Source organism: Cydia pomonella, chromosome 20 (assembly GCF_033807575.1).
Source record: "Cydia pomonella isolate Wapato2018A chromosome 20, ilCydPomo1, whole genome shotgun sequence".
Classification (NCBI taxonomy): Eukaryota; Metazoa; Arthropoda; class Insecta; order Lepidoptera; family Tortricidae; genus Cydia; species Cydia pomonella.
In genome coordinates, this window is record NC_084722.1 from 4049657 (window position 1) to 4076380 (window position 26724).

The 26724-nt window shown below is 39.0% G+C and overlaps 1 protein-coding gene across 1 annotated transcript; it reads right to left on the reverse strand.

Annotated features, from left to right (window-relative positions):
- On the reverse strand, positions 1 to 26188 carry LOC133529176 (uncharacterized). Its single transcript, XM_061866828.1, has 9 exons — positions 25792 to 26188; positions 17912 to 18089; positions 17727 to 17793; positions 8732 to 17645; positions 8393 to 8493; positions 7788 to 7973; positions 3656 to 5865; positions 2768 to 3175; positions 1 to 2358 (listed from the first exon to the last, which is right to left on the reverse strand). The coding sequence occupies exons 2-9, from the start codon at positions 18079 to 18081 to the stop codon at positions 1344 to 1346; spliced, it is 13071 nt and encodes a 4356-aa protein (XP_061722812.1). The 5' UTR covers positions 18082 to 18089; positions 25792 to 26188; the 3' UTR covers positions 1 to 1343.
- Between the last annotated feature and the right edge of the window lie 536 nt (positions 26189 to 26724).

Genomic DNA, 26724 nt, shown 5'->3' on the forward strand with positions numbered 1-26724 from the left:
TTTATAATTATAAAAGCTTATATTTACCAGTCTGTAACAGAGAAGATATTTTGCGAGTAATCAAAATATTCTTAATTTTCAGTTTTTTACATATTACCCACATTGGATTACTTATACTGGAAACTGACAAGATTAATAACAGCGATAAACATGATCATGAACCACAAATCTCTTCATTTCTGCGAATGATAATATTTATCTTAATTGTTTTATTACAACAACAATCGAACATAAAACCAGTCACTTAATCGATTGGTTTGAAAATTTTCACTCATCAGGTAGGTTCCCAGTTAAGTTTTATGAATTACCAGAGAATCATAATGAAGTCTTACAAATATGCATTCGTCTGAAAAAAATAATACTTAGATGACGACACTATTATAGGTCATAATTTTTATATAGCCAACTATCTAGCTGTAAGACTTTGTGGGGCGAGTATTAGTTTTTACAGGCTCTGGTTTTAACTCGATTAACAAAACAAAAATAAACAGAAATAAACAAAAATCTTCTTTACCCCATCAAGGCTGCTCTTAATGACAACACATACAATAATTAATATATGATTAACACTGTTTAACTACTACGATTTTACGTTGTTCGCGACCACGACTCATTAATAACAAAAATGCCCTAAACAATAACCAGCACTCACAAAAAGTATATAATACATATGCTAGTGGGGCATTTCACGTGATTCACGCTTATGCAACGCTCTTCTTCTTCTGAAAATGCTGAGTAAGCGATATTGGGTCTGGTAATATCTCATTACATGGCTAACAAATTTGTAGTATATTCTCGCGGATTTTATTTTAATAGCTGCCACACAAGGCAAATCGTTACGAAAACGAATACACGTTTAACCGTAGTAGGTATTTCAATGTCATATTTTAATCAAAAGTTACCAGATTGTAGCATGTAACATGCTCATAAGGGCGAATTATTTTTTATGGACATAACACTTTTTTAACACACAACAATAAGTCACCTTTGGATAGACAACATAAAATAGTGTCAGTATGACTCGCTATATTTTTTTTACTTATATTTAACTATAACTATCTTGTTGAAATCACAGATTAACCCGTTAAATTACGGCGTATAGAAAACTAGAAATAATTCACTTTCAATAAGTCTCTTACACTAGTCACTTTCACTTGAAGCGTTTTTAATATCTTACACTAAATATTTAGGGTGATTTATTATAATAGTTCACACTAAGAAGGATTAATCGGATCACTAATTTCTGCAGCACAATTAGTTTCAACTGCAGAAAGGCGATGATCCGTAGGATGAATAGGTAGGTTTGTCTCGCAATACCAAGACTCTAATTTTCGAATCCTGGCCTATAAAGCTTTTAAGACACTTTCGCCCTCATCGCCTGGCACGAATTTCGTGTATTTCAATTTCAAAGCACTGTGCACTTGATTATGATGAGCTTTCAAGTCAATCAAGTATGTGAATCTCTGGTTGCAATACGAACAGAAGACGAAACTTCGTGTATCGTGATCTGTCTTGTAGTAAGCGTACTTGATCGGCATATCTGGATGTGTGAGCGTGAAATGTTGCTGCATATTAACGACGTCTAGGAATAGCCTTAAACACTCACTGCATTTCACAACTATGTCACCTCTTTTAGCGAATACAGGAGTTTGATCATGAATATGGGTTTTTGAATCAGCTTCTGTTACCAACTTTTCGCAAATTAAACACACTAAATTAGCATCCTCTGGCTTTTTAGCAGACCCTGGTTTTTTCCCCAGTTTAGTTAAGTTTAGGTTTAAAGGTGGTCCGGTCGGCTTTTCAGTTTTTTTGACCACTTGAGGTTGATTAGGATGTGCCGTGCTCATATGTTGGAGTACCACCTTGTTATAGTTGTTATAACAGCAGTAAGAGCAAGTGAATGGTTTTAGATTGTAATGGCGAAGCGTGTGAGCGTCTAAAACGTGAGTGTATTTGGATGAGAAATCACAGTGTTCGCATTTACCACCAGCACCAGATTTCTTAGCTGCCTGTTCGTCTATAACTAGACTCTCCTCGTCGCTGCTGTCTGAGAAGCGTCTTTGTCTCGGATTTCCTTCATCAGGGATCGGGACGTCCTCCTCATATCTTATTTCAAGGAGGGAGTTATCGTCATCGTTATTTTCTTCTTGTGCTTGAGGTTCAGAGGTGACGGTGACCGGCATGCAGTTCATGCTGAGTTTTTGGACTCTGACAACTGCGGCGACCCAGGCGGAGCGCACGGCGGGGTCCCTGGCGGCCTCGACGGGGCGGGCGTTGAGGCCGGGGTGGACGCTCTTGCAGTGGAACTGGGCCTCGTGGTAGGTGGAGAAGTGGTTGGGGCAGTTGCTGCAGCACCATCTAGAAGAGAATGAAAGCGTTATGAAAGCTGCTGAACTGTGATGGCAGAAAGTTCGATGGCCGTGAGTCGACAAATACACAACTTGATACTTGAATGAAAAGACAAAGGATGTTTGTTATGTCCGATATGGAGCTGGGATAAAATGCGAGCATTTCATGGGGTTAACACTTGAATTAAATACACGAATCAAATAGGTAAGTAAATGATATCTGATTAACTATTATGACAAACACTGAGTTGAGCTTAGAGCATTCTATTAGCTAGATTGTAAAAAATACTATGAATTATTTAGATCATTAAGATTTTTTTATAATTAAAGAACTTGCACTTTCTCCTGTAAGCATAATGTATGGCCTCAAGCCTAATAAACTTCACAAGCAATAAATGCAAAGCAATTTCAAATGTCACCTTATTCTGGTCAATTCCGCCTCTAAGTGCTCCTGAATTATTTTATCATCGGCCGTTTTGAACAGGCATTTCGGGCAGCAATACTGCATGTTGATCGGTACCCCAAGAGACCCGAATATTTTCTCTAGTTTCTCCATACTGAGATTGGTTGGATTTTGTACTTCTACAGTTTTAGAAGTAGTTGCAACTACAGGGCGTTCATCTTGCATTTTCTGTTGAGCTAGTTTGTCCCTGTTTTTCTTGATGAGGTCTTCTTGGTAGGCTAGTTGTTGGGAGACCCAGGACTCTACGTTGACGTCACGGGCTAGTTCGAGGGGTTCCACGTTGTGCCTGTTGTGTTCCGACCATACATGCTCTTTCAGTCCAGTTTGGTGGAACGCTTTGTATGAACATAGGCGGCAACCCCATCTGAAAATTACATGTTATTTATTAAAACTCAAGATAAATATAAATAAATAATAATAAAAACAATCTCCAATAGTTACAACTATTAAAAGAAACTTTTCTATGGTTGAAAAGAAATTTCAGAGGTTTCACACTGACGATTTTGATCGCTGTTTTTTTTTAGCGATTTCTACATAGGCTCTAGCGGCCCACCATACAAGGAAAATTGGCAATCGCATTTGAATCAAAGGTATTATAGTTGATTTGTTTTGTACTAGTATTAAAATCGAACGAAACAAAACAAAAGCAACTCTGTTTCATATAACTAAGATTAAATTTCACTGGAGGTACTTTGTACAAGTATTAGGACATTGAAGAAAAGGATAGAGCAAAAATACTACAAAATTGGACAAAACACCCACAAACATTTATTGTCTTTTCTTCAAGAAGCGATATTCTTGAAAAAAAGAAAAAAAAAAAATCTATAAAATTGGGATTACTCACTTCCTGTACTGAAGCTCTTCAAACAAATGGGACTCCATGGCTTCCTTACTGTCCTCGACAACGACTTTACACAAAGAACACTTGTAGTTAAGACCATTGGGCTCACAGAACTCTCCATATTTCTTACGCAATTCCTCTACTGAGGCCTGCATGGGAGCATCGGGGTCAATCTCCCGTTTAACCAAGCTGAGGTTCACCTGAGGAGCAGAGGGCGGCTGGATCTCAGGAAGAATTGTGTCAGTTGTTGCTGGAGGCGGATCAGCCTCTGCCTTCACTGTATCTAAACCGGTCTTCTGTCTTTGTTTCTGCCAATGGGGAATTCCATCTGGACCGTCAGGAATGCTACCTTCTCTATAGTAGAAGTGGAATATCTCCGGCTCCCTATTTGGATGTGCAGTGGCTTGATGTTTAGTAACATTCTCCGGAGTCGAGGTCCTGAATGGGCAGTAAGCGCACTTGTATTGCATTTTGGACTGATGCATTTTAGAACAGTGCTCAGCGACCTCAGGTCGGAGCATGCTCTTGAAGTTACACAGACCACATTGCCATGGTTTCAAATCCATGGTGGGCGCATTGGTGGGGGTAGTAGCGGCGGACTGGGAACTCTCCTCTCTAACGACTAGCACGTTACCGCTTTTGTGAGTCTCGGCCACATGCTTTTCCAAAAGTTGTTTTTTATGATGGTAGTATGGGCACACGGAGCATGCATACAGACGTATGTCATGCATTTTCAGATGCGCTATAATCCTGGATGCTGTTAATGGCTTAGATTTGTCTAGGAATTGGTGCGGAGGGCAATGGACACAGTGGTAATCATTTGTTCCGGAGTGTAGAGTTTCCCAGTGGCATTTCAGCATGGCTTCGTCTACAGAGATGTACGTGCAGCCGGTTGCACCACAAGTAAATCGGTAACGTTCAGGCACATATTGCGGAAGCCTGGACGCCATATCATGGGGTATCATAAGTGTAGGAGTCTGTTCTTTTTGAGATTTCTCGGGTGCTCGATTCGCTATCGAACTGGAAGCCAAGTTGACCATCTTGTCAAAGTGGAACTCGTTGGTTTCTAAATGCGGCACTGGGTTGACTGGTGCCGTCTGTGCGACGGGTTGCTGCGCTGCATGTTGTTGTAGATGCCTCACCATGTTCAAACGGACTTTAGTGTTAAACTCGCATAGATCGCAGAAAACAGATTCATCCAGGATAGGGTTGATGGGTAGTTTGTCAATATCTGAAGGGCCATAACGCTTCTGCTTGGCTGGAGGCCCAGTGGCGGTGCCCGATGATTTACGCTTTACGGATTTGGCTTTACCCGTGTCTTTCTTTGCGAGTACGTACTGACTGTCGGTGGGGAAAGCGTCCCGACTTCCAACATCGTGGGCCACTCTTAAATGTTTCTTGAGCAGATACATGGAACCATCTGTATGGGGGCAGATCGGGCATTTCAAACGGGCAGGGGTTATGTGGGCCTCGTTGTAGTGTTTCAGGAATTGACCAACTCTGTCCGCCTCGAAGGGACAGAGAGCACATTTACACATTTCTCCTGGCTTCCAACAATGATACGAATGTTTCTTGAAACCGGCAAGGGATTTCGTGACCCTATTACATTTCCTGCATCTGTAAACATTTGTTGATGGGTCATTACCACATTGAGCTGATGTTGAAGGGTTTTGTTCATCGACGCCCTTTTCGTCATCCGACAAATGAATGACTCCATCTGAAAGTTTGACGATGCCTTGTTTGGAATCTTCCTCGTCGCTGTCCAGGCAGATCACGTCAGAATCATTCTTCTCCGGTGTAGTATCCATGGGTTCTTCTTTCAGGACTGGGGTTAACTGCTTCGATATATTGGTCTCTGGAGCTGGCGTGACAGGTCTTGGCGGAGCTTCAATTGTGAGTGGCAGAAGCGGAGGCACTGGTACTAAAGTAGCCATGGCTGCTGTGGCCGGGTCCTCCAGAAGGTTCGAGATAGCGTCGTCCACGATGTTATCTTCGGGTAGGACTTCCGAAATAGGTGTGGCGGGCTCAGACTCCTTCTCCGGTTCAGTCGTTGGCACATCTAGCAGGGGACCAATCAGTTTTTCCAGCTCAATGGAACGCTCAGCCTCTTTTACTGGATTCTCTTTGCCCTGGTCGGGTGTTATATTCTCAGGATCTAGGGCAGCCTTCTTGAGTTCTACCAGAGGCAAAATCTTTAAGTTCCCGTTGCTGCCCTGAAAGCAAAGGAAAACGAATGTTAAGACCAGAGATTTTACTTATAATAACAACTTGCTATTTGCAGCATTTAGTCGTGTCGCAGTCCATTCTTATCAGACTATTGCTGAATACATTTTGTATCCATGCTTTATACGGCGCCGTGCCAACCGTGCCATAACGACTCAGAGATAATTGTCGAAGGGTAGAAGTAAAAGCAGGCCTATGGAACTCTCCACGCGAGTTTGTGCCTTCGAATCTCTTCCCGTTCACGGGACAAAAGCAAGCCAATTGGTTGCCACACGCGCTCACGGACGCACGTCGCCGCGCGCTCTAATATCATTATTATTTTTACGATAGTTACAAGCTACGTAGGTACTATTAATTTCTTTAAACATGTAATGTTTTTTTTCCGACAAATTCATAGTTAGATAATATATATAAATTATATAATATATACATACATAGCCTATTTAAAATAATTAGCAAACTTTTAAGTTATTTTGGTAGATAAGTAGGTACCTACTTAACTTTACACCGGAAAGTACTTACTGTCATTTAAATGTATTACTTATTTATCTTAAAATGAATTAACTGCATTCATGTTTTCTCTAATATTTATCTGTACTGTGTAACGTAAATCTTTATCTAATAATAATAACCTGTTTCTTGCTGGTTTATTGCGCAGTTTATAAAACGGCGTAAACACTGCCATTACTGTAGGGACATATGGCCTTTTAAAATATTTAGCAAACACTACGGAACATTATAATGATTGCAATTTAACTTGGGAGTCTTGGGACCGTGCGAAGTGCGTGGTGGGGGTAAGTAAAGGTAAGTAAAGCGATCCCAGCGCATAAGGTGGTAAAAATTTGAACTAACTGCGGATAGCGTCTTTAACATTTCGTACAATTATATGGCTCGAAATGAAACTTTGATTTACGATTACTCCTGAAATATTCATTTAAATTGTGTAGTGTAAGGGACCATTGTAATCTGTATGAAATGCTTAATATAACTAACGTATTTATTTTGATAATTGTTAATAATGTATCCATGTAAATAGCTTTGCAAATGCCACATATTACGTGATCTTTTTCTAGAAGTTAAGAATAGATATAGTAAGTTATCCTTAAAAGATAGACATTTCACATCGCGGACTTTTTTGTAGACCTATGAATGAGAAACAACCCCACCATACATACATTGTGTTGTTATAGCTCAAACGGATTAGGCAGCGTTTTCGATTAAAGCTCCTAGCCAGCGTGTTTTTTCCGACAACATCGTTATTTATTTCAAACAATTTACACAAAACCTTAACAAGTTATATACTTAAGCCTTCCTCAAGAATCACTCTATTGATAGATGAAAGTCGTATGAAAATCCGTTCAGTAGTTTTTAGTTTTGGAGTAGTTTTAGAAGATGTAGTGAATTGACGTTTTCCCCTAGAATTGCGGACACTAGGTTGCGTGACAGTCGTGCACGCTCCCACTGTTATATACCTAATGCCAAGTTCTAATATTGGTTTGATCAATCGATTTTGAAATTGGTTTGGACATAAATTAAAACTTATATTTGTACCTACCTAAGTAGGTACAGTCAGGGTCAAATACTTTGTAGCAGTCAAAGTGGCCAAATAGTTCGGTACAACGTACTAAATATATGGTGTACCGAACTATTTGGCTACTTTGGTTGCTACAAAGTATTTGAGGCTGACTGTAGGTATATTCTATTGAAGGTATTTATTTGTAAAACCATTTCTAAGCGTGGACCAACCCAAGCGTTGTGTCGCTGCGCGCGGTGCGGGGAGCGGTGCGTTGAAGGTCACTCCATTGTATTTTAGTGTAGGTATCAAAACAGTAGGTAATTGCGTTTTCTTTGAGAGATAAGTATCTGTTCGTAAGAACTATTATATAATCTGTGGTAAAAGATAATAACGTACCATGCCCAGAATAGTCCTAATGTAAGCCTGTGGGTTTTTGCCCGGATGCTTCGCGGACGCATGTGCCAGCAGCTCGGGTTCATTGTCTGCTCCGTGAACGCACAGAGTGCAGTGGTACAACCTCAAGCCGTGAGTCTTCAGGTGAAGTATCAGCGCTGTAGGGTCGGCAAAGGAATCGCTGCAGACCTGGATAATCCAAGGAACGAAAGGTTAGGTTACGGAAAGGTATCATCGGAGTTCTTGTTACAAGGTAACGAATTGTATTTGTATCCGAGGATTCCGAGGTGTGATTTTGTGAAATCAATTTAACTGATTAGTTAAATAGGTACATATTACGAATAGCATGCGTCATGTGTATCAATATTTTCTTTAAAAAAACTTTGAAGGAAAATATTGCACAACATACCGCGTGTGTGTACAATAAAAATTAGAGTAAAGTCAATTGTCTGTACAATACTTTTAATGCTAGTGTCGGTGCAAATAAACAAGTGAGTATAATGTGTAGTCATCAAGGGTACAGATAAAGATACCTACATTTTTTTTAATGGTACAACTACAAAAGCTATTCAACTTTAAGCGAATATGTATATTTTCCGAATACTTACGTAGCAAATGAATCCAGTGGCGTTTTCGTGTCTTTGCGTTAGATGCTCCCAAAACTTGGCGTGCGTCACGGATTTAAATCCACATGGCTCGTTGTTTTCAGCTGAAACCGATAGTAAATAGAATATTCAGAATATCATAATAAAGCTAAGTTAATTGGTCGTACGGCTAGGTACATAAATCGACATGTTGGTATAATTGTAATAACTAAAAGAATGCCTGAACTAGTAAATTTTAAACATGCTATTGTAAGTCGTGGCTATGTCAAAACATCGCAAGTATGATTGATATATAATAGACTCTAATTACAGGCCTCATCAAAATGATCGACTGGTACTCACTTTGTTTACAAATGTAAAGCGGAACAGCGTTATCCCGCGACATATTTTCCTCAGGGGGTTCACAGAGCGCAGGCGTGTTTGTGGTCTTCAGTACGCAGCGGCGATCAGGTGTTGACCCATGCACCCGGATTATATGCGACGCGACCAGCTGGCTCGCCGCGCCCCGGTAGAAACACAGCCCACAAACCACTCTGCACTTCCCGTGTATCTTGAAAACATGAGACACCAAGTCTATAGAGTTCCCAGATGAATCGAAGTCACAATATGCGCACAGCAACGCGTTCGTCCCGCCGACTCGCTGGTGAGTCGATGCGTGTAACAACGCGTCTTCAGCAGAGTCCGTAGTGAAGGAGCAGAAGCGACCGGCGCATTTGAAGATCTGAACTAATTTTCCTGGAGTCATCATAGCGTCGAGAACGACTCTATGCTTTTTAGACATGATTTCCGCTTGAGCTTCTTCGTATTTGTACTCTTTGGGCGGTTCGGTCTCTTTTCTAATTACTGGGTAAGTGGGGCTAGGACGCGGCGGCTCCACAGTTTGTGGTGCGACTGGTAGAAGGCTGACGACGGTTTCTATGACAGGCATCGCTGGCGCTTCTACAGCCGGTTCGACAGGCTTAACCAATTCTGCTAACGGTCGGACGTTGATGTAGGGTGTTGGTGCTCTTTCTGCGGGTTCAGGTGTCGCTGTAGGAGTCACGGGCATTTCAATAGGTTCTATAACTTTCTCTAGAACGGGGAAGTTGTCGATGTGGCTGTCCAGGTAATGCGTTAAGCACTCGCTGAATTTATGCTCACCCTGTGACGTCACGATGACTTTGCACACAAAACAGTATCCATCCCAGATCTCAGAGTGCTTGAGCTGCACATGCTTCTTCATGGATATTAATAGACCCGTCTTATAATGATTGTCTTTGCCATTAATACAGCAAACGTACTCTTTGTTGCCAGCATCTGTAAAACTTACTTTGAAATGCGGGTAGTCCATTATATCATTGGAAACTCCCTGGTTCTTATCGGTCTGATCTGTTTCTTCGTTGATCGCAGAGTCTTCTGCGAAATTATCATCCATATCGTCGTCCTCGTCTTGTTCGTCTTTGACCACACTGGATTCTGTATTAGCAAAATTGGACATGTCGCTCGCGTTATCATCATTTTCAAAGGATATCTTAGAATTAAATGAGTACCTTTTAGACTGTACCATCACTGGTACATCAGATTTCCTTGCGGGTCGCGCCGCCTCAAGCTCGCTTTCTGTTATCTCGCTTCTGTCATCACTGGCTTCAGTATAGCTCTGGTTTGATCGCGTGCTCCTAGTGGTTCGAGGTGTGATTTCCACATGCGTTATGCGTTTCATTAGACTGGTAATAGTACTCTTTGTCATTACAGCGAAGTTTATGGTGTATACCTCCGTTTCTGTATCATTATGACGATGAATAACGTGCATTTTTAGGTTCTCGAGGGAAATCTGCGTATAATTGCATTTGCCACAAATATATCCTATGAGTTGACCTTTAATGTCCTTCGGTGGAGGTGGAATATCCAAGTTAAATGGGCACTTCTCTACATTGATACATTCAGAACATAATTGCTTGTATTCGCCTGTATGCATACTAACTACGTGCCAGAAAAACGATTCTAATACGGCTCTCCTCTTACCAAACTCTATGAAACAGAACCTGCAAGTATATTTCTCGGTGGGTATTTTACTGATCGCAGCAAAATCCACGTCTCCACACTGCTCGATGGCTTCTCTCGCTATATCTGGGCTCATACGAGAAAGTGGGATTTCAGAATGCGGATGGTGCTTTTTATAATGGAACACTATGTCTTTCCAACTATGTGTTGACTCACATAAACGGCACTGGTATTCGGAAGCATTCTTAGAGAAACAATAGTTTTTATCAGTGAAGCAACCGTAATCTGGTATCGTATAAGATCGTTTTGGTGGGGGAGCTGGTTTCGGAGGCGGCGACTGAGCGCGCTTTACCTCTACCTTCCTCTTCTTTTTAGGTTTAATAACACCAGATTGCCATCCACCTCTCTTGCGCTTAGGTTTTTTCTTTAATTCTACAAGCAACTCTGTGCTGCCAAAACTCTTAGAAGATGCCAACGATTCATTTTCAGAGTCAGAACCACTATCTAGACCTTTTTCGCTCGATTTACTTTCGTTTATAGAGTCTGTTTCGAAATCGTAAGGATCTTCATCTGTCTGCAGAATTTTCGTCTTGGACTTAGGGCCAGGTTTGTATTTCACTAAAGGTTTCTCATCTTTATTTTTTTTCACTTCCGGACTAACTATGGCAGGTTTCCCTTTAGGCTTCGGTCCAGGTTTCTTACGCATCGGCTTCTCTATAATAGTTCCGTTTTCTTCGATGTGTTTGACCTTTTCTAAAACAACCCTTGGTTCTGGTTTGCTTAGTTCTGAGTGGCTAACTTCGGGCTTGCTAGATTCTAGGTCGTCGCTCTTTTCAGTTTTTTCGTCTATCATTTTAGCTAGACGACACATCCGTATACCAGTAGCATTCAACATTGCGTCATTCACAAACATTTCCTTAATAGATTCCTGCAATTGTCTCAGTTCTCTAGAGGGTTTTTTCTGTTTAGGCTTCATCAGTAATCCAGCGGCTTCAGAGCGAGTCACGCGTTTTTCCTCACCAAATCTCTTGACTGGCTTACACTTTTTAATTTTACCAGTTTTAAAACGCTTTTGTCCTTTTCTTACAACCTTTTTTCGGGTTTTTATGTTATCTGGTTCTTTAATTTCTTTGGTTTCTTCGTCATTATTGTCTTCCAGCCCAGAATTACCGTCATTTAACCCGTCATTCGAATCCTCTTTTTGTTCAAAATCTTGATTATTTACGTCTGAATCGGTAACTCCTGGGAATGTCACAGTTTTATCCTCACTCACATTTTCGGATATGTTATCTATGCTTGTAACAGTTTTTTCTTTATTTTCAGTTTCTATCTGAACATTTGGCTCGCTATCTGTCAACTTATATGACTCTGTTTCTTTTTGTTTATCAGGCTCAGTATCATCCTGTTTTAGAATGTTATTATCTACGGGTGTTTGTTTTATTACATCTTTTTCGTCATCTTGCTTACCTTGTTCCATTTCACTCGTACCTTCAAAAGTCATAATGCTTGTCGTTTCGGCCTCAATTTTATCATCAGTTGTCTCTTCTTCATCAGATACAATTTCACTTAGTTTCTCTAGCTTCTTTTTAATTTTCTCATTTTCACCAGATTGGTCTCCAAGCATACTAAGCAATTCTTTTATTTTTGATTTGTCTTGTAAAATTGACAACAAGCTGCCAATGGAGTCAATTTGTGGAGCGGGCTCCTTAGGAATCTCGATGTTCTCTTTGGTTAGCTTGTTCTCAGCATCATGAGTAGACGAAATATCAGAATTCATTTCACATTGTTTTTCAATAGTACTGTCTGGTTTGTCTCCTGTTAATTCAGAATAGTTTTGACTCATATTTTCGGCTTCATTCGTGCTATCTGGCGTCGACTGACCATCCAGATTTTTCTCATTACCGGAGCTTTGGTCATTCTTTGAAGATTCTTCTTCATTTACCGATGTGGACACGACGGGCTCAAGATCATTTTTATCCTGTATTTGACTAATAATTTTGGGATGAGAATCACTTAACGATTCTGTCTGCTCTAGAATGAAACCGGACCGGCCGGTCTGCTCGTCAGAAGTTTTATTGAAACTTCCTTCTTTCTTATCCCCAGCTATGTTCACAGACTTTTCACACTCCGTTTTAAGAGTTTCGAACAGATCTTTCTTTTCACACTCGGTTGTATTAGTTTCAGTTTTAAGACTATCGAAAGGATCTTTATTTATAGTATCGGCAGCCCCAGCGGTTTCTTCTGTTGTTTTTTTGGTTTCTTTCTTAAGAGGACTGCTAGTCATTTTTTCTAACATATTTTCGATGCTAATATCATTGAAGAGGTCATTACACGTCGCTCCGGTTTTAGAAGTAGCTAGGTCATTGTCTAGATCGGCTATAAGTGAATTAATATTGTCTAGAACAGGATCGCTAATAATATTATCGGGAAACAGATCTATTCCATCAAGACCAAAACTACTATCCAACTGCTCTTTATCATCTTCAGGTTCCATGACTTCACTTGCACTCTCGTTGTTATTGGAATTTTCCTGAATTGCCGTTTCAGCACTTTCCTTTTGGGGAACATCATTTTTGTCGGACTGTACAGATTTTCTATTAGTTTCAGCCGGAGACGTTTTAGGAGAAGCATTTTTACTAAGAGTGTTGGATTTACCTTCCGATTCATCAGAGTCAGAATCATAAATTACTTTCTTAACTCTGCGCGGGCGTGTTTTAATAATCTCTTCTTCTGATGTCACAGATGACTGAGTTTCCTCGTTCTTTCGACCAGACCGTCTTGTAACCCGTTTTTCAGACTTTGCGTTCATATCATTTTTCTCATCATTATCCGCCTTTTTATCAGTCTTTGCAGTTAAAGTCTTTTTATCGTCGTCTGTCTTTTTGTTGGTCACTTGGTCGGTTTTCTTTTTACCTTCTTTTATTTTTTTTTCAACCTTGTCCTCTACAGTGGTTTTTTGTTTTACATCTTTCACTGCCGATGACGAGGATGATTTCTTATCATTGATTTTTCCGGGTACGTCTTTAGTGGTTTCAATCGGTTTTGGATCAGGTTCAGGTCGTTTAATTTTCGGAATTTTGAATTTTTTTACTGAACTGATGGCCGGGGTTTGGATTCCATTATCACTAGAAATACCGTAAGTGTGCCTGTCGCGGGATTCCGCGCGTTTTCTATCATGCTGCAAACTCGACCTCCCCTGTTCTTTGCGCTGCCTAGGGTCTCTGTAGTTAAACTTTTTCGTCTTATCGTACGGTTCTCTGCTTTGGGTTTTGTTCAAGCCATGCTTCGTATCCGGTGGTTTATCATAACTGTCCCTACGAATACGAGGATCACGAGAATTAGTGCTCTTTTTAGGCGTTATTGGCTGTTTATCTTTATTCCATATACGGTCGTTTTTCCTGTACGACTCGAATTCCGCTTTCACATCTTCAAAGCTCTTTTCAGTTCTTGAAGTAGCTAATTCTCTACCTACACTTTGTGCTCTTTTAAATCTATCTCTATTATTGTCTTCCATTCTATTGACTGAATTAGCCGGGAAAGTTCGACCTACACTGGGCTCACGTATCAAAGACCGACCTACGCTCGAAGCACGTTGTCTGCGTGTATCAAAGTCACTATCGTTACTTCTGTGCGAGTCGAGGAATTTTTGAAAAGTGCTGTTGACGCTTGTGTCAATTGTAAATGCACGTCCCGCGTGTGATTCGACTGACAGTTCGTTTCTGACACTTCTTCCGACACTTGACGCTCTCGCGCGATATTCAGGCATAGACCGGCCCACACTCGGGTCACGTTGGAATGTGCGTCTCGAACCTACCTCGGCATAGGTCCTAGAATTATCCGGGCCGCGATTTCTATCTCTTGAGTACAAGCGGTCTCTTTCATTTTCACCTAGCATTGCGCGTCCAACACTAGGTTCGCGTCGAGACATTTGATCTCTTTTATAAGTCTGGTCTGGAGTATAAGGTTTTGGCTCATTTCTGGGCACACTTTGTTCTCTATTAAAGTGTCTCGGATCATTTCTATGATATCTATTACGATCATTGTACGACCCAGTGTCTTTTCTACTACTACTTGATTCATTATCGTAGCTTCGATTCAATCTCGGATCGTGCGTACCTTTGCCGTATTTTGGGCTCGGATTTGGATATGAGTAATCAGATCGTCCGAATGTGTGACTGGGCGTCATAGGCGCTTCAGACCTTCCAAATGGATGACTGGGAGTCAAAGGAGCTTCTGATCTTCCAAAAGGGTGGCTTGGCGTCATAGGTGCGTCAGATCTTCCGAAAGGATGACTTGGCGTCATAGGAGCCTCTGAACGACCAAATGGGTGACTTGGTGTACGTGGAGGGTCTGACATTCCAAATGAGTGATTAGAAGATTCGGATCTACCAAATGGATGACTCGGTGTCCGTGGACACTCCGATCTGCCAAAGTAATGAGACGGAGTAGAAGGGGCATCGCTTCTGCCAAATGAAGGTGTAGGCGTACTTGGACAGTCGGATCTTGAATAATAGTTGGACTGCTGTGGACCTTCCTGTCTGTGATATTCATCTCTACTAATTCTGTCACTTCTAGATCGGTTATAACCCATGTCATAATTCGAATCGTTATATCGTGACCTCGGTCCATCTTCTCTTTGTGGATGATTGCTTCTAGAGTTTCGATCTTCCCATTTACGGCCAGCATTATTTTCTCTGTCAGCATTGGGCATTTCCCAGTTAGATGTATCGGCGGGACTGCGCTCGGAGGATTCCCAAACAGATTTACGGTCATTAGAATGATCTTGAGCTGGAAACATAGGTGCATACACGTGCTTGCGACCATTGTCATCAGCATTGAATGGACGATTTGGATTAAAATCAAATGTCCTAGAATTAGGGGTCATATTCGGTGTTCTGCTAGGTGTCATATTCGGTGCCCTGTTTGGTGTCATATTGGGTGCTACGCTAGGATTTCGAGATGGAGTCATATTAGGATAGGCAACAGGAGGCGTAGGTAATAAAGCATCCTTTCTGACGCGTGGATCTACTGGAGCTACAAGTTTTTTTACTTCTGGTTTATCCACAGGTTTTCGTACCTCGTGATTAGCATCGCTCTTAGTTTGAATTGGAGTCGACGGCGCGAATGGGCTCATCGTATTTGGAGACATTATCGGGGGTAATTGTCGCATATCAACATCAGCCTTGGCGTTTACAATTACCATTTTTACAGGATCGGCAGGTATTATAACAGGTGGTGATACAGGTGTATCGTCGGTTATATCCATATCAGGGGACTTTGGAGCAAGGTCCACAGCATCTAGGGATTTTAAACCTATATCTCTTTCGTCGTCAGAATCGTCGCTTAGTGCTATTTTAGAGATCAAATTAAACCTTTCAACTTCTTTCTCAGTTAATTTCAAAGATGGAAGTTTCATGGATTCTTTCCTCGACTCCGACGTTCTAGGGGTTTTTACAAAAAGTGAAGGTTTATTTGTAGGCACAGACTTTTTCTTATAGTTTTCTATCGAAATTCTCTTTTTCGGAAGTTCCTCCTGCGCATTAGAAACTTTAGTAACCTTTGGCTGATGCAAAGCTGGTGTTATAGCTTCAGCACAAGGAAGGGATATGGTATCGCTTAATATCTCATTTTTCAATGCTTGTAAAATATCGATTTCAGATACTATATCTTTCTTTGCAGGGTGTACTGTAGGCTCATTAAGTAAAGGAATTTCAGCGTCCGCCTTCGGCATTGATTCCGTGCTGGATGTGCTTGTCGTAATAACGTCTTTGGTTGAACTTTTAGTAGTCTCGTTATTTTTTTCCATGGACTCTACCTGACCTTCGTCTTTAGATGCAGACAGTACATCTTCTGGCTTATTGGGAGATTGCTTCGGTTCTGGAAGTTTATCCTTCGATTCATATGAAGATTTATCTTGAGAATATTTGGCATTGAGAGCTGTTGTATTTATTTCAGTAGAATCGGAGCTGTTAGAATTGTAGAAATTGACTTTGAAAGGAGCTGGAACTGGTTCCGGTGCAGGTTTAGGATCCTCTTTTAAAGAATTGATGTTTGAATTGTCCTGTATATCAAAGTCATTCATATCTATATTACCAGTATAATTTACGTTCCCACCCTTTTCCATGCCAACGTCATTGATAGAAATTATGTCTGTCGAATTAATATCGTTCGTTTGTACTGGTGACAATGATGTACTTGTTTTTTGGCTGGCGGATTCGACAACACCTTTATTTTTTCTACAGTAAGCTGGTTCACGTGGTTTCGGCCTAATCGGATCGGTTTGTTTGGTGCCACAATTATTGTCATCGAACATTTCGAAATCGGTTAGGTCACATATTTTCTGGTCACCGGTAGCATTTTTAATATTGTTCGATTCAAGTGACGTTTCTTCTTTATCAGAATTTATAACAAGACAAATTTGTATTTTACGAGATACTTGGTCCTGTTCCGTGCTAGATTTGTTCTGGTTAGAAGACACCTCTTTAGTCTTTTCTTTTTCAACTACAACTAAATTGCCATAAATGTTTTCTATGGCTTCACTTTCACTATCGGATAATTCTCCTTCTTCAACATCAGCTTTGTTTTTCGATTGGCTCTTTTTGTTCTTTTTATTCTTATAAGACTTTAAAATTAAATCTGATATGTCTTCATTTGCTCCCGTCTGTTTCAATTCCCCAAGTATTTGCGTTCTGAGTTCACGTAGGGTAGCAATATCAACATCACGTTCACTGCAATTAATTATCCTTGATAATATATCTTTTGTATTCAAAGAATTCAATCGTTCTTCTGGGACTTTTAAAGTTATATTTAAATCCTTCGACTTGCGAGAATGAGATTCTTTGGACGATTTCTTCCTTTCACGTTTATGATAAGAAGGCGAGTGTCTACGTGATGGTCTTGGAGGTGATCTCCTGCTAAACAGATTTTCATCACGAGAAGGCCCATTCGATGGTGACCAGAGTCTTTGTCTTTCACTTCGTTCCGGGGATTGTAAAACTCGCGTGTAGTTTCGTTTAGAGCTAGATTTAAAAGGTGATTTCTCACTGGAAGTCGGAGATAGTGAACCCTTATTTGGCCTCCGCTGGAACAACGCTGGTTCTTTGGTGCCAGAGCATCCGACTTCAGTTTCGGTAGCCCGCGCTATTTCGGGCAGTGTATCCGGATCAAGAGATTTCGCTGTTACAGTTTTAAGTTTACTTCGAGCTAAATTTAAGTCCGCCTTGTCAGTAGAAACAATTGCTTCAGATGCGGGCTTAATGCCTGGTAAAGTGTCCCCCTGGAATTTAATTTAATTAGTTTAGTATTTGCCAGAAGAAAAATAAATATCATATTTACATAAAAATTTAATTTGACATACCTGTTCGACTTTGGCGTACAAATTAATAAGAACTTGTTCACACTTTAATAAGTTGTCCATTTTCATTCTAAAATAAATAATAATTAAATTAAATAATCACCACACTGCCTATATTGTAATCATAAAATGCAAGCAAAAACAGATTTTTAACAAAACGACATATATAAACAAAAACATGTAATAACCTTTTCTTCTTATCCAATAAGAGATCTCTCAGAGATCGTATTTTATCAAGCTGAGCCTGCCTAGGATTCACAGAACCACTGCTTGTATTTTCCAGTCTTTTAATCATTTTTTCCAGGAACGGGATGTACTCCTTCATCTCCTCGAACTTTTTGTCGTACTCGGAATCCATTTTGGCAGCTGAAACATTTCAAAGTAATTATCGCAAAAAAATATTGTGCACGTATAACTTAAAAATAAAAAGCATTGGTATTATACATTTAAGTTTGATCAATTTACTTTTTACGTCATGGCAGTTTTCATTCTCATAATGGGTATTAATAAATTGGATTGAATCAATATTACTTTCGATTCGAAGGGCCAGTATATTTACCACTAGTAAAGTTAACACTACGCTGTCGAATGGCAATACATATTTGACATCCCTACAATTGCAAAACGTAATATATTGAATCCATTGAAAAAAATACATACAGCTCATGAGCGCAGCCATTTCTACTAGAAAACGAGAGGTAACCTATCCAACAATTAATATCAATAATACATCAGTTTTTCAGTGGTTATATAAGTCTAACGAAGTACGTCGTAGGTAAGTATGTCCCCGTCATAGCCGTTTATCAGTAGATCAGTACAATATATTTAATACCTATTTTTGCTCTTTTTGATCTATAGTCGCCATTAGATATATCGGAATGGCCGAGGTGCTCAAAAATATCTGAACACGCTCTATAGCGCCTTGACAATAGAGGTGTTCAGATATTTGTGAGCACCTATGACCGCTCCGATATATCTGATGGCGGCTGTACAAGAAAAATAAACCTAACGTTTAACGTTACTACATAAACTGATGACAGTGTATTTCGTTAATTACGTTTGCGGGTGGTATTTCTCAGAATTCTGGATATTGCGATTATCAATATAGTGTATACAATATACAGCTTGTAAGCTTGTAACAAACATCAATATTTAAAATAAATTGTCTCATGACATTTTACTACTTAATTACACTAATATGTTCTTTAAAGGTAGGTTTACTCGGACCTAGTTGACTCTGCACTGACTTTGAGAGAGTGAGTAAATGTCATTATTAACCTGATATTTCTAATAAAAACTTGATTTTATGGTGACACTTCCAAGCAATGCCATTGCAAATCTAAGCAGTTAGCTAGCCTACTGATCAGTGTAGGCCGAAACGTCAATGCAATTAATAATTATTGGCCATAAACATTATAAATTGAACCGTAAACACCCGTTACGATTTACGGTTCAATTTATAATGGTTATTTGCAATTAAAGTTCGGCCAATACTGCTACTGATGGCTTTGATCTAGCATATGGCGCATGAGATTCGCAAAAACATGCATATCTTCAAACTTCAAACATCTTTATTGCCATAATATTACATGGAATACTGACCCCGTATCAATAGTTTCTACCTAAACTAATCGATCGATCGATCGACGTCGACTGTTCCTTTCGACCATCGATCGATTGGTGTGGAACACCCTAAGGGCACAGCAATTTAGTCTTATACATGACATAAGCATTATCAACCTTATAAACTACATTGCACAGACATTCAAATAAAATACTCATAAAAAAACTCTAAATTAAAAAAAATATATATATGCAAAATAACCGCAAAAACTTAGAATATTACAAAAAATGCCAGTTTTAAGAACTATTTATTCCGAGACGTATCACCAAAAAACTCTTGCAGTAATAAATTAATAATAATTCTTATCCAACAAATATTGATGTAAAGTTGTCTCAAATAATTAGGGATTTCTTGTGGTTGGAACACCCGATCTTTTGAATATCACGGACATCACGAAGAGAAATAAAATTATTTCCAAATTAAAAAAAATACCAAGCGTTTGAACGTAAGCTTGTTTTTATATCAAAAGTATTGATATCGGTACCGAAATGCAAAGCTACTTTAACGGTCGGATACCTTTAAAAATACCCGTAAAGTTACTTTTATTTAAAGGTACCGTTCGGACGGAAGCGTTTTTGGATGCCTTAAGTATTGATAGCGGTACCGGAATGCTAAATTAACGGTCGAATACCTTGAAAAAAAAATATGCGTGGACTCCCTCCGCGCGGAAAAAGTGAAACTTCGTAATGTGGAGATGAAAATAATGTTCTAATATACATATGGTTTATATTAAGAGGTATGGTTTATATTAACCTTGTTGGAAGTCGCATAATAAGATTCACTTACAGAAATACCCGTTAATATACTTTTATTTAAAGGTACCGTTTGGGCGGAAGCTCGTTTGGACACCTAAAGTACTGATGCCAGTACCATAATGCTACTTTAACGTTCGAATACTTTTAAAAAGACCCGGTCAAACCAGTTTTTAAAAGGTAAGTACCTTTTCAGTCCCTGGATTGACCATATTAAAGTGGCGAAAACACTAGACTCAAGCGACTACACAACATAATGACGTTATCTGTGTAGTGGTTGTCCCGAGACCCCAATGAATTGAAACCATTACTGAATTCACAGATACTAAAGTTATTATCGGAAGAAGGCTAAAATGAAAGCATGGAAAAAGTGACGCAATCATTAATCACAAACAAATTAGGAGGACTTCTAAGACGTTAGAAGTAATTCAGAATCCTAAAAGTTCTATTGCCTTGCAGCTCGATGCATCCGGGAGGGATTCACTAGAACACATTTTACAATACCAGACTGACGCTACCGACGTATTCCGAAACATTTGACTTGACGTTCAAATATCAAAGTTTTATTTACAAGTTTTAACATAGATACCATCCGGCCAATCAATCATTTTATTAATACGGACAAAATAAATGGCATGAATAAATCATGGAGATGAAATTGGTAACCATGACATAATACATACAGATCATCGAGATATGACGATATGATATCATGTCTCGCTGGGCTTTCAATAATATTTTATTATATCAGCCGAAAATACAGCAGCATAAAAGTCCTCATGCGGGTTGGCCAATTGGTATAAGAAACATTTTAAAATGCGAAAGATCTTACGGTATGGTCTTGGCTCGTCTCCATAGTTTTTTGTCAAGTTCTTAAATTCGTCCCGTTCCGCTTTCGTCGCCCATTCTTCATTCGTCACTTTCGTGGGTCGTCCATATCATCTTTGGTAATCTTTGTCATTTGTCTATTTCTTATTCCGGCTCATTTCGGTATTCGTCAACATCTTTGGGCATGTTCGATGTTAGTCTATGTTGTTTTTAGACTCACTCGTTATTTGTCCTGTCGTTTTTGGTATTATTTTAATTTGGAATTTTTCTAATTTCGCCTCTTTTGGAATTGATAAATTTCTTTGTTGGATAAATTCTATATTAATCTCGTTCGAAATCATTAGGGCTATTGCCGAGATATATATTTCCTCAGACATGTTCCGAAATGTATGTATGTATCAGGAAATGAAGACATGAAGTTTCTTGTTTATGGCTCCCTACATTACTTTATGCCTTAGGCTAGGAAAATACAAACAACAAATATGACCAAAGATGACAAAAACGACCAGTGAAAGTGACGAATTCAAAACTTGTCAAAAACCGAAAAGGACCAACAACGAATTTACAACAATTTAATTTTCCTATGGGCCAAGACTATGGATATAGTTCTTTAACTCTTTATTATACTTTTAAATACCTTAGGCGACTCGAATCTTGCCATACGATTAAATAAACGAATTTACGAATAACAAGTGAGTCTGAAAACAACATAGACTAACAACTAACATTTCCAAGAAGATGTTGACGAATACCGAAATAAGCCGGAATAAGAAAACATCATGCCCGGTGATAAATGCCAGACCAGACCGATTTCTTATCGCCTTTGCCTCAGACTTGAGCGAGTAGTACCTCGAGCGAGTAGTCCAGGGCTCAATTTTAACTAGTATAAACCCAAGACCTTAAAATCCTTTGAGAAAGTCCTTTCATAAACTGTCTGATATCCATAGTTATAATACGCGAAATAAACATAAGTTAGTAGTCTCCAAGTTTCGTCTACAGAAAGTTAAAAAAATCGTTCATGGGAAACTGTGTAACATTTTATAACAAAGTACCCTTAGAGGCATGGAACCTGCCCTATACTTCATTCAAGCAATACGTCAAAAATGCACTTCTCAAAAAGGGATACTATAAAATAGATGACTACTTGGGAGACACGGAATCATGACCAAGTATCCAGTCTCAAAAGCTGTAATAGTTTTGCGTGCAGTGTCCCGGAGAGGCATATGGCGCTGTTGTTTCTAGCTGTTCAACCTTATGTATTAATGTTTGTTATGTTTTAGTTATTTTGATGATGACATTGACATATTAAATACATAGTATTCTGTAGAACTAGTTTTAAGATTGTTAGCTTAACAGTCTCTTGACGTGAAATATGTATTTCATACATTTTTTTATTTTATTCTTTGACATTTGGAGAACCTTTACACCTCCAAATCTTATTATTGTGTATTATTATTTTTCTCAGACCGTGGGGACCTTATACATCTCCAAACTTAATGTATTAACCGTGGTGACTATACGTCTCTGTCATATTGTATAATATACTTGACTTGGTACATACTAGTTATGTACAGAATGTAGCATTAGTTTATGAGACTGCTAGTTTAACAGTCCAGACGCGGTTTATTTATTTAGTATAAATTTTATTTTGACACCTGGAGAGACTTTACACCTCCAAATTTTATTAGTATTAGTACTCTGACATTGGGGACCTTTTACATCTCCAGATTTAATGTGTTTTTAACCATAGAGACTATACATCTCTATGGTATTGTAGTAATTATTTATTTTAAGATTATTATAATGTAATGTTTACCCAGGTATTGGCTGTTGTATTTATAAAATGTTGTTATGTATTTTTCATGTCACTATATGATGTTACTATAAATGTTGTATTGACTTGTAAAAGAGCCCTTGAGGCCTACTTGCAGAATAAATTTTTGAATTTTGAATTTTTGAAATAAAACTGTATAGCCAGTCACGGCGCATGAACATATGTAGGTATTGGCTATGCTATTGCGCATGGCACACTGCGTCCGATTCATAATTCATATGAATCATAAATCATTTATTTCGTGGTAAAACTTAAATTACATAAAGAAGTAAAGAAGAATATTATAAAGAAAACATTAAAACATATTGACATTGTTTCCCACAAAATGTGCTCGTCTTAACATATTGCTGACCGGAAGGTCAGCGCAGATCTTCTGGAGAGACTATTTGCACATTGCGACCATTTGATTCGCACATCGCTCCGATGTTTGAGCGAGAAAACTCTATACACGTATTAAAGCGACATCCCGCTCGCACGACGTGCGAATCCGATGCAGTGTGCCATGCGCCTATGTGCGCAGCGCGTTGTGTGAAATAGAAACACAAGCGAAACGCACAGCAGGGGTAAAATATGAATTTTAATGGGAAGACCACGACCTCTCATAGTATTTGACAGCTGAGAACTGTCACTATGGCTCCTGATAACAAACGTCCTATAGGCACCAGTTTACTGGTTACATCAATTGAACCAGTTGCGAGCCTTAGTTCTTAGTTCCAGAGACACTCTCTCAATGTGCCATCAAATGGCACATTTTAACCTGTTTAACGGTATTTAATCTAATAATACTACTATTTAATACAGTACCGTTATTTTTTCGGGTACCTTAACCGCTTTCATCAGCATAGTCGTCGTTGCCAAGCCGCCCGCGCCTTGCGCCGACTTGGTTACTATTGGATGAAGCCATGTAAGTGTAAGCCCATTAGACCTTTTGATTTTATTTAATACTATCAGTTTGGCTATAATAACGGTACCGGTATTTTAAAACGGTAGCGATACCTTTATATCGGAGCCGCGCGGCCTACCGGTATAATGTATCGGATCGTAATTTTATACCGCTACCATACCGTTATACCGTAACCGAAATCCGTCCCTGGCACGAAGTACAATAATAGACTGGACGTAGGTAATCAAGAGACAATGTACTCATCTAATATGCTGACGACACTCATTGCACATGTAAACTAAATAAAATAATTATCTAATACTGGATTATTTTATCGTGCCTACATACTAATACGGAAGTAGACAAGTAGAAAGGTATAAAAAAAAGATTTTTTGAGTTTCAGTTCTAAGTATGGGGAACCCCCAAAATTTATTGTTTTTTTTTTTTCTATTTTTGTGTAAAAATCTTAATGCGGTTCATGGAATACATCTATTTATTAAGTTTGAACAGTATAGGTCTTAGTTTCGGAAAAAGTGGCTGTGACATGATCGGACAGACAGACGGACATAACGAATCTATAAGGGTTCCGTTTTTTGCCATTTGGCTACGGAACCCTAAAAAACGTTCAGTCATTCCTTTCTAAAATCAGTAGTTTTAGTTAGTAGAATCTTAGCTTTTCATTACGTAGGAATTAAAAATCAAAACCTACACACGTTAAAAGCATTCAATTCAATATTACGACCGACCAAAGAAATAAAAGTTTCTCGAAATATCACGCCACGCCAATAGACACAAACCGACAAATTACGTATACCTATCTATGATCACAACTTAACCACTTCCGCGTGGCATTATGTTTATAAGTCATCAGTTTATAATGAATGTCTTGCCTGACAAAAAAATATCGACGCCGTGGCGACATTATAAAACCCGATCGAACATAAGTTAATAAACTCGCATACCTTATTCTTACACTCGATCTCTTTTTCACTACACAAATACACTTTCGTAACTGTTTAAACTTCGTTTATGCATTACAAAAATTTAATAGGACAATCATTGTCCCATTTGTCCAGACTTCAGTTTGACACAAAATGGACGCCAGCGCTCAAGTGTCGATCGAGTCCGTCGCCTCCGGCTTCGCATCGTAGAGTGAATTCAAAATGGCGTCGCACGCGGCCCCTCTTCTCAACTCAATTTCAAACAAAGAACACTGCACCTGGCTGGTTGTTTATAACGCAATGGATGTTAAAAAATTAATTCAAATTAATTTCATTTAATTTACTATTTTCGGTTTTCTTAATAATTACAATGTAAATAATTTTGTGATAAAGTATTTCGAATGAAACCGGATGCGCACACCTAGTAGAAAAGGCAACGTGATGAGGATGAGACATGGTAGACTGTCAACTCTTCTGTAGGATTTTTATTTCACAAATGTTTAGACACTGACATTTATTATGATAGGTAAATCATTCAATAATTAATACCTACCTATATTTTATACTATAATAATATATATTCATAATAATAATATTCATAGAACTTCAAACATGATATACTTAAAGATGTTTAAAAAACAATGCACCAAACAAAAAATCTCTAGATCAGCACTGAATTGGTAAATTATTTTACCACAACTGAACGTACCTTATATTCCAAACCATTTTATTACATTTAAGTAGTAACCACTGGTATATTAGTCCACGCAAGTAACTGTCGAAATAGAAAGAACACGCATAAAATTAAGCCATGGAGATGCCTATGTGAACTTTTACGAATATTAAGCAACCTAAACATTATTGATTAAATGCGCACGCCTATGCCGTTACGTAATGCGTTCTCTTTGTTCTGTCTACGAATTCATACTCTTTGGCGCTAACGCTTTCAACGTAAATCTGGATATTCTGAATTATTAATCATAATTGGGTAATTTATCGTAAGAATTTCACTCGTAGATATAGACAATCACTGTTTATACATATATATCCATTACCTATTTGTTTGTGCTAACTAGGTACTCGACCCAGTCTAACTAAACTGCACTGCGTAGGCATCTACATATACGACGCCATTGTTCAATTAAATGTTTCCGTTTGATCGTTTCTTGCTTATTCATTATAACGAGTATTCAAACTTGTACTAACCTGTTTAAAAAATAACAATATAAAAGAAACTACATAATCCTAATCACTCCGCGCGTCGGTTAGGTATAATGATGGCTGCACATTTTGCTAGCAGCTGGTCGATTCCTTTTTGCTGTTCTCTCGCGGCCAGGATGGCGACTGGATTGACGCGCGGCCGCGGTCGGTAACCCACGCCCCACCGCTCGAGCTTCGTCGGCAGCGCCACACGACGGATTCCTTGACTATTCGCGGGGCGGCACGCGGCAAGGGAGCACGCTGCGCTGCCGGCCGATCAGCTAATAATATTTCCTTACGAACAATTGACGCGAATGTTCTCGAAGCGTTCACTTTTTCCGTTGACGTCTTTTGTTTCAGTATTCCTGCCAGCACGGAACAAGTTCAGGTTGGTCGACAAAATACAAATTGACAAAGCAAACGTCATACATGTGTCAAGTGAATTGCAAAACCAGAAGATAGTGTTTCGCGACGTGCTTAAATTGATTTTAATTTATGATTCCGTCGTACTTACCTACGTGTTTTCTTAGCTATCGATGTTTAGGTAAACAAGGAAATGAAATATTCATCACAAGAAGACATGAAAAAATCATGAAGATTAGTTACGAAACCCGAAGTTTGTATAACCTATAGGTGTTCATTTAAACAGTTACAACATCATACCATCACGTTTACCCGGTGTACCTACCTACCGATAACCTTTGATGAGGTACCAACACCTAAGACGCACTTCGCTATAAAAATATGAGTTGGTTGTAGAATATAATGTCCGGAATTTGTTATTACCGCTGAGTTTTCTCCTGCCTACTTTTGTTTGTTGTGATAGATGGTGAAGGGAAGTGGGAAATTCTTGGTCCGTGTTCAGGTAGTTAGTTTTATCAAACGATATATTTTTCAAGCGACTTTGTAAAAAAAAATCAGCACCACTGGTTGCTTACA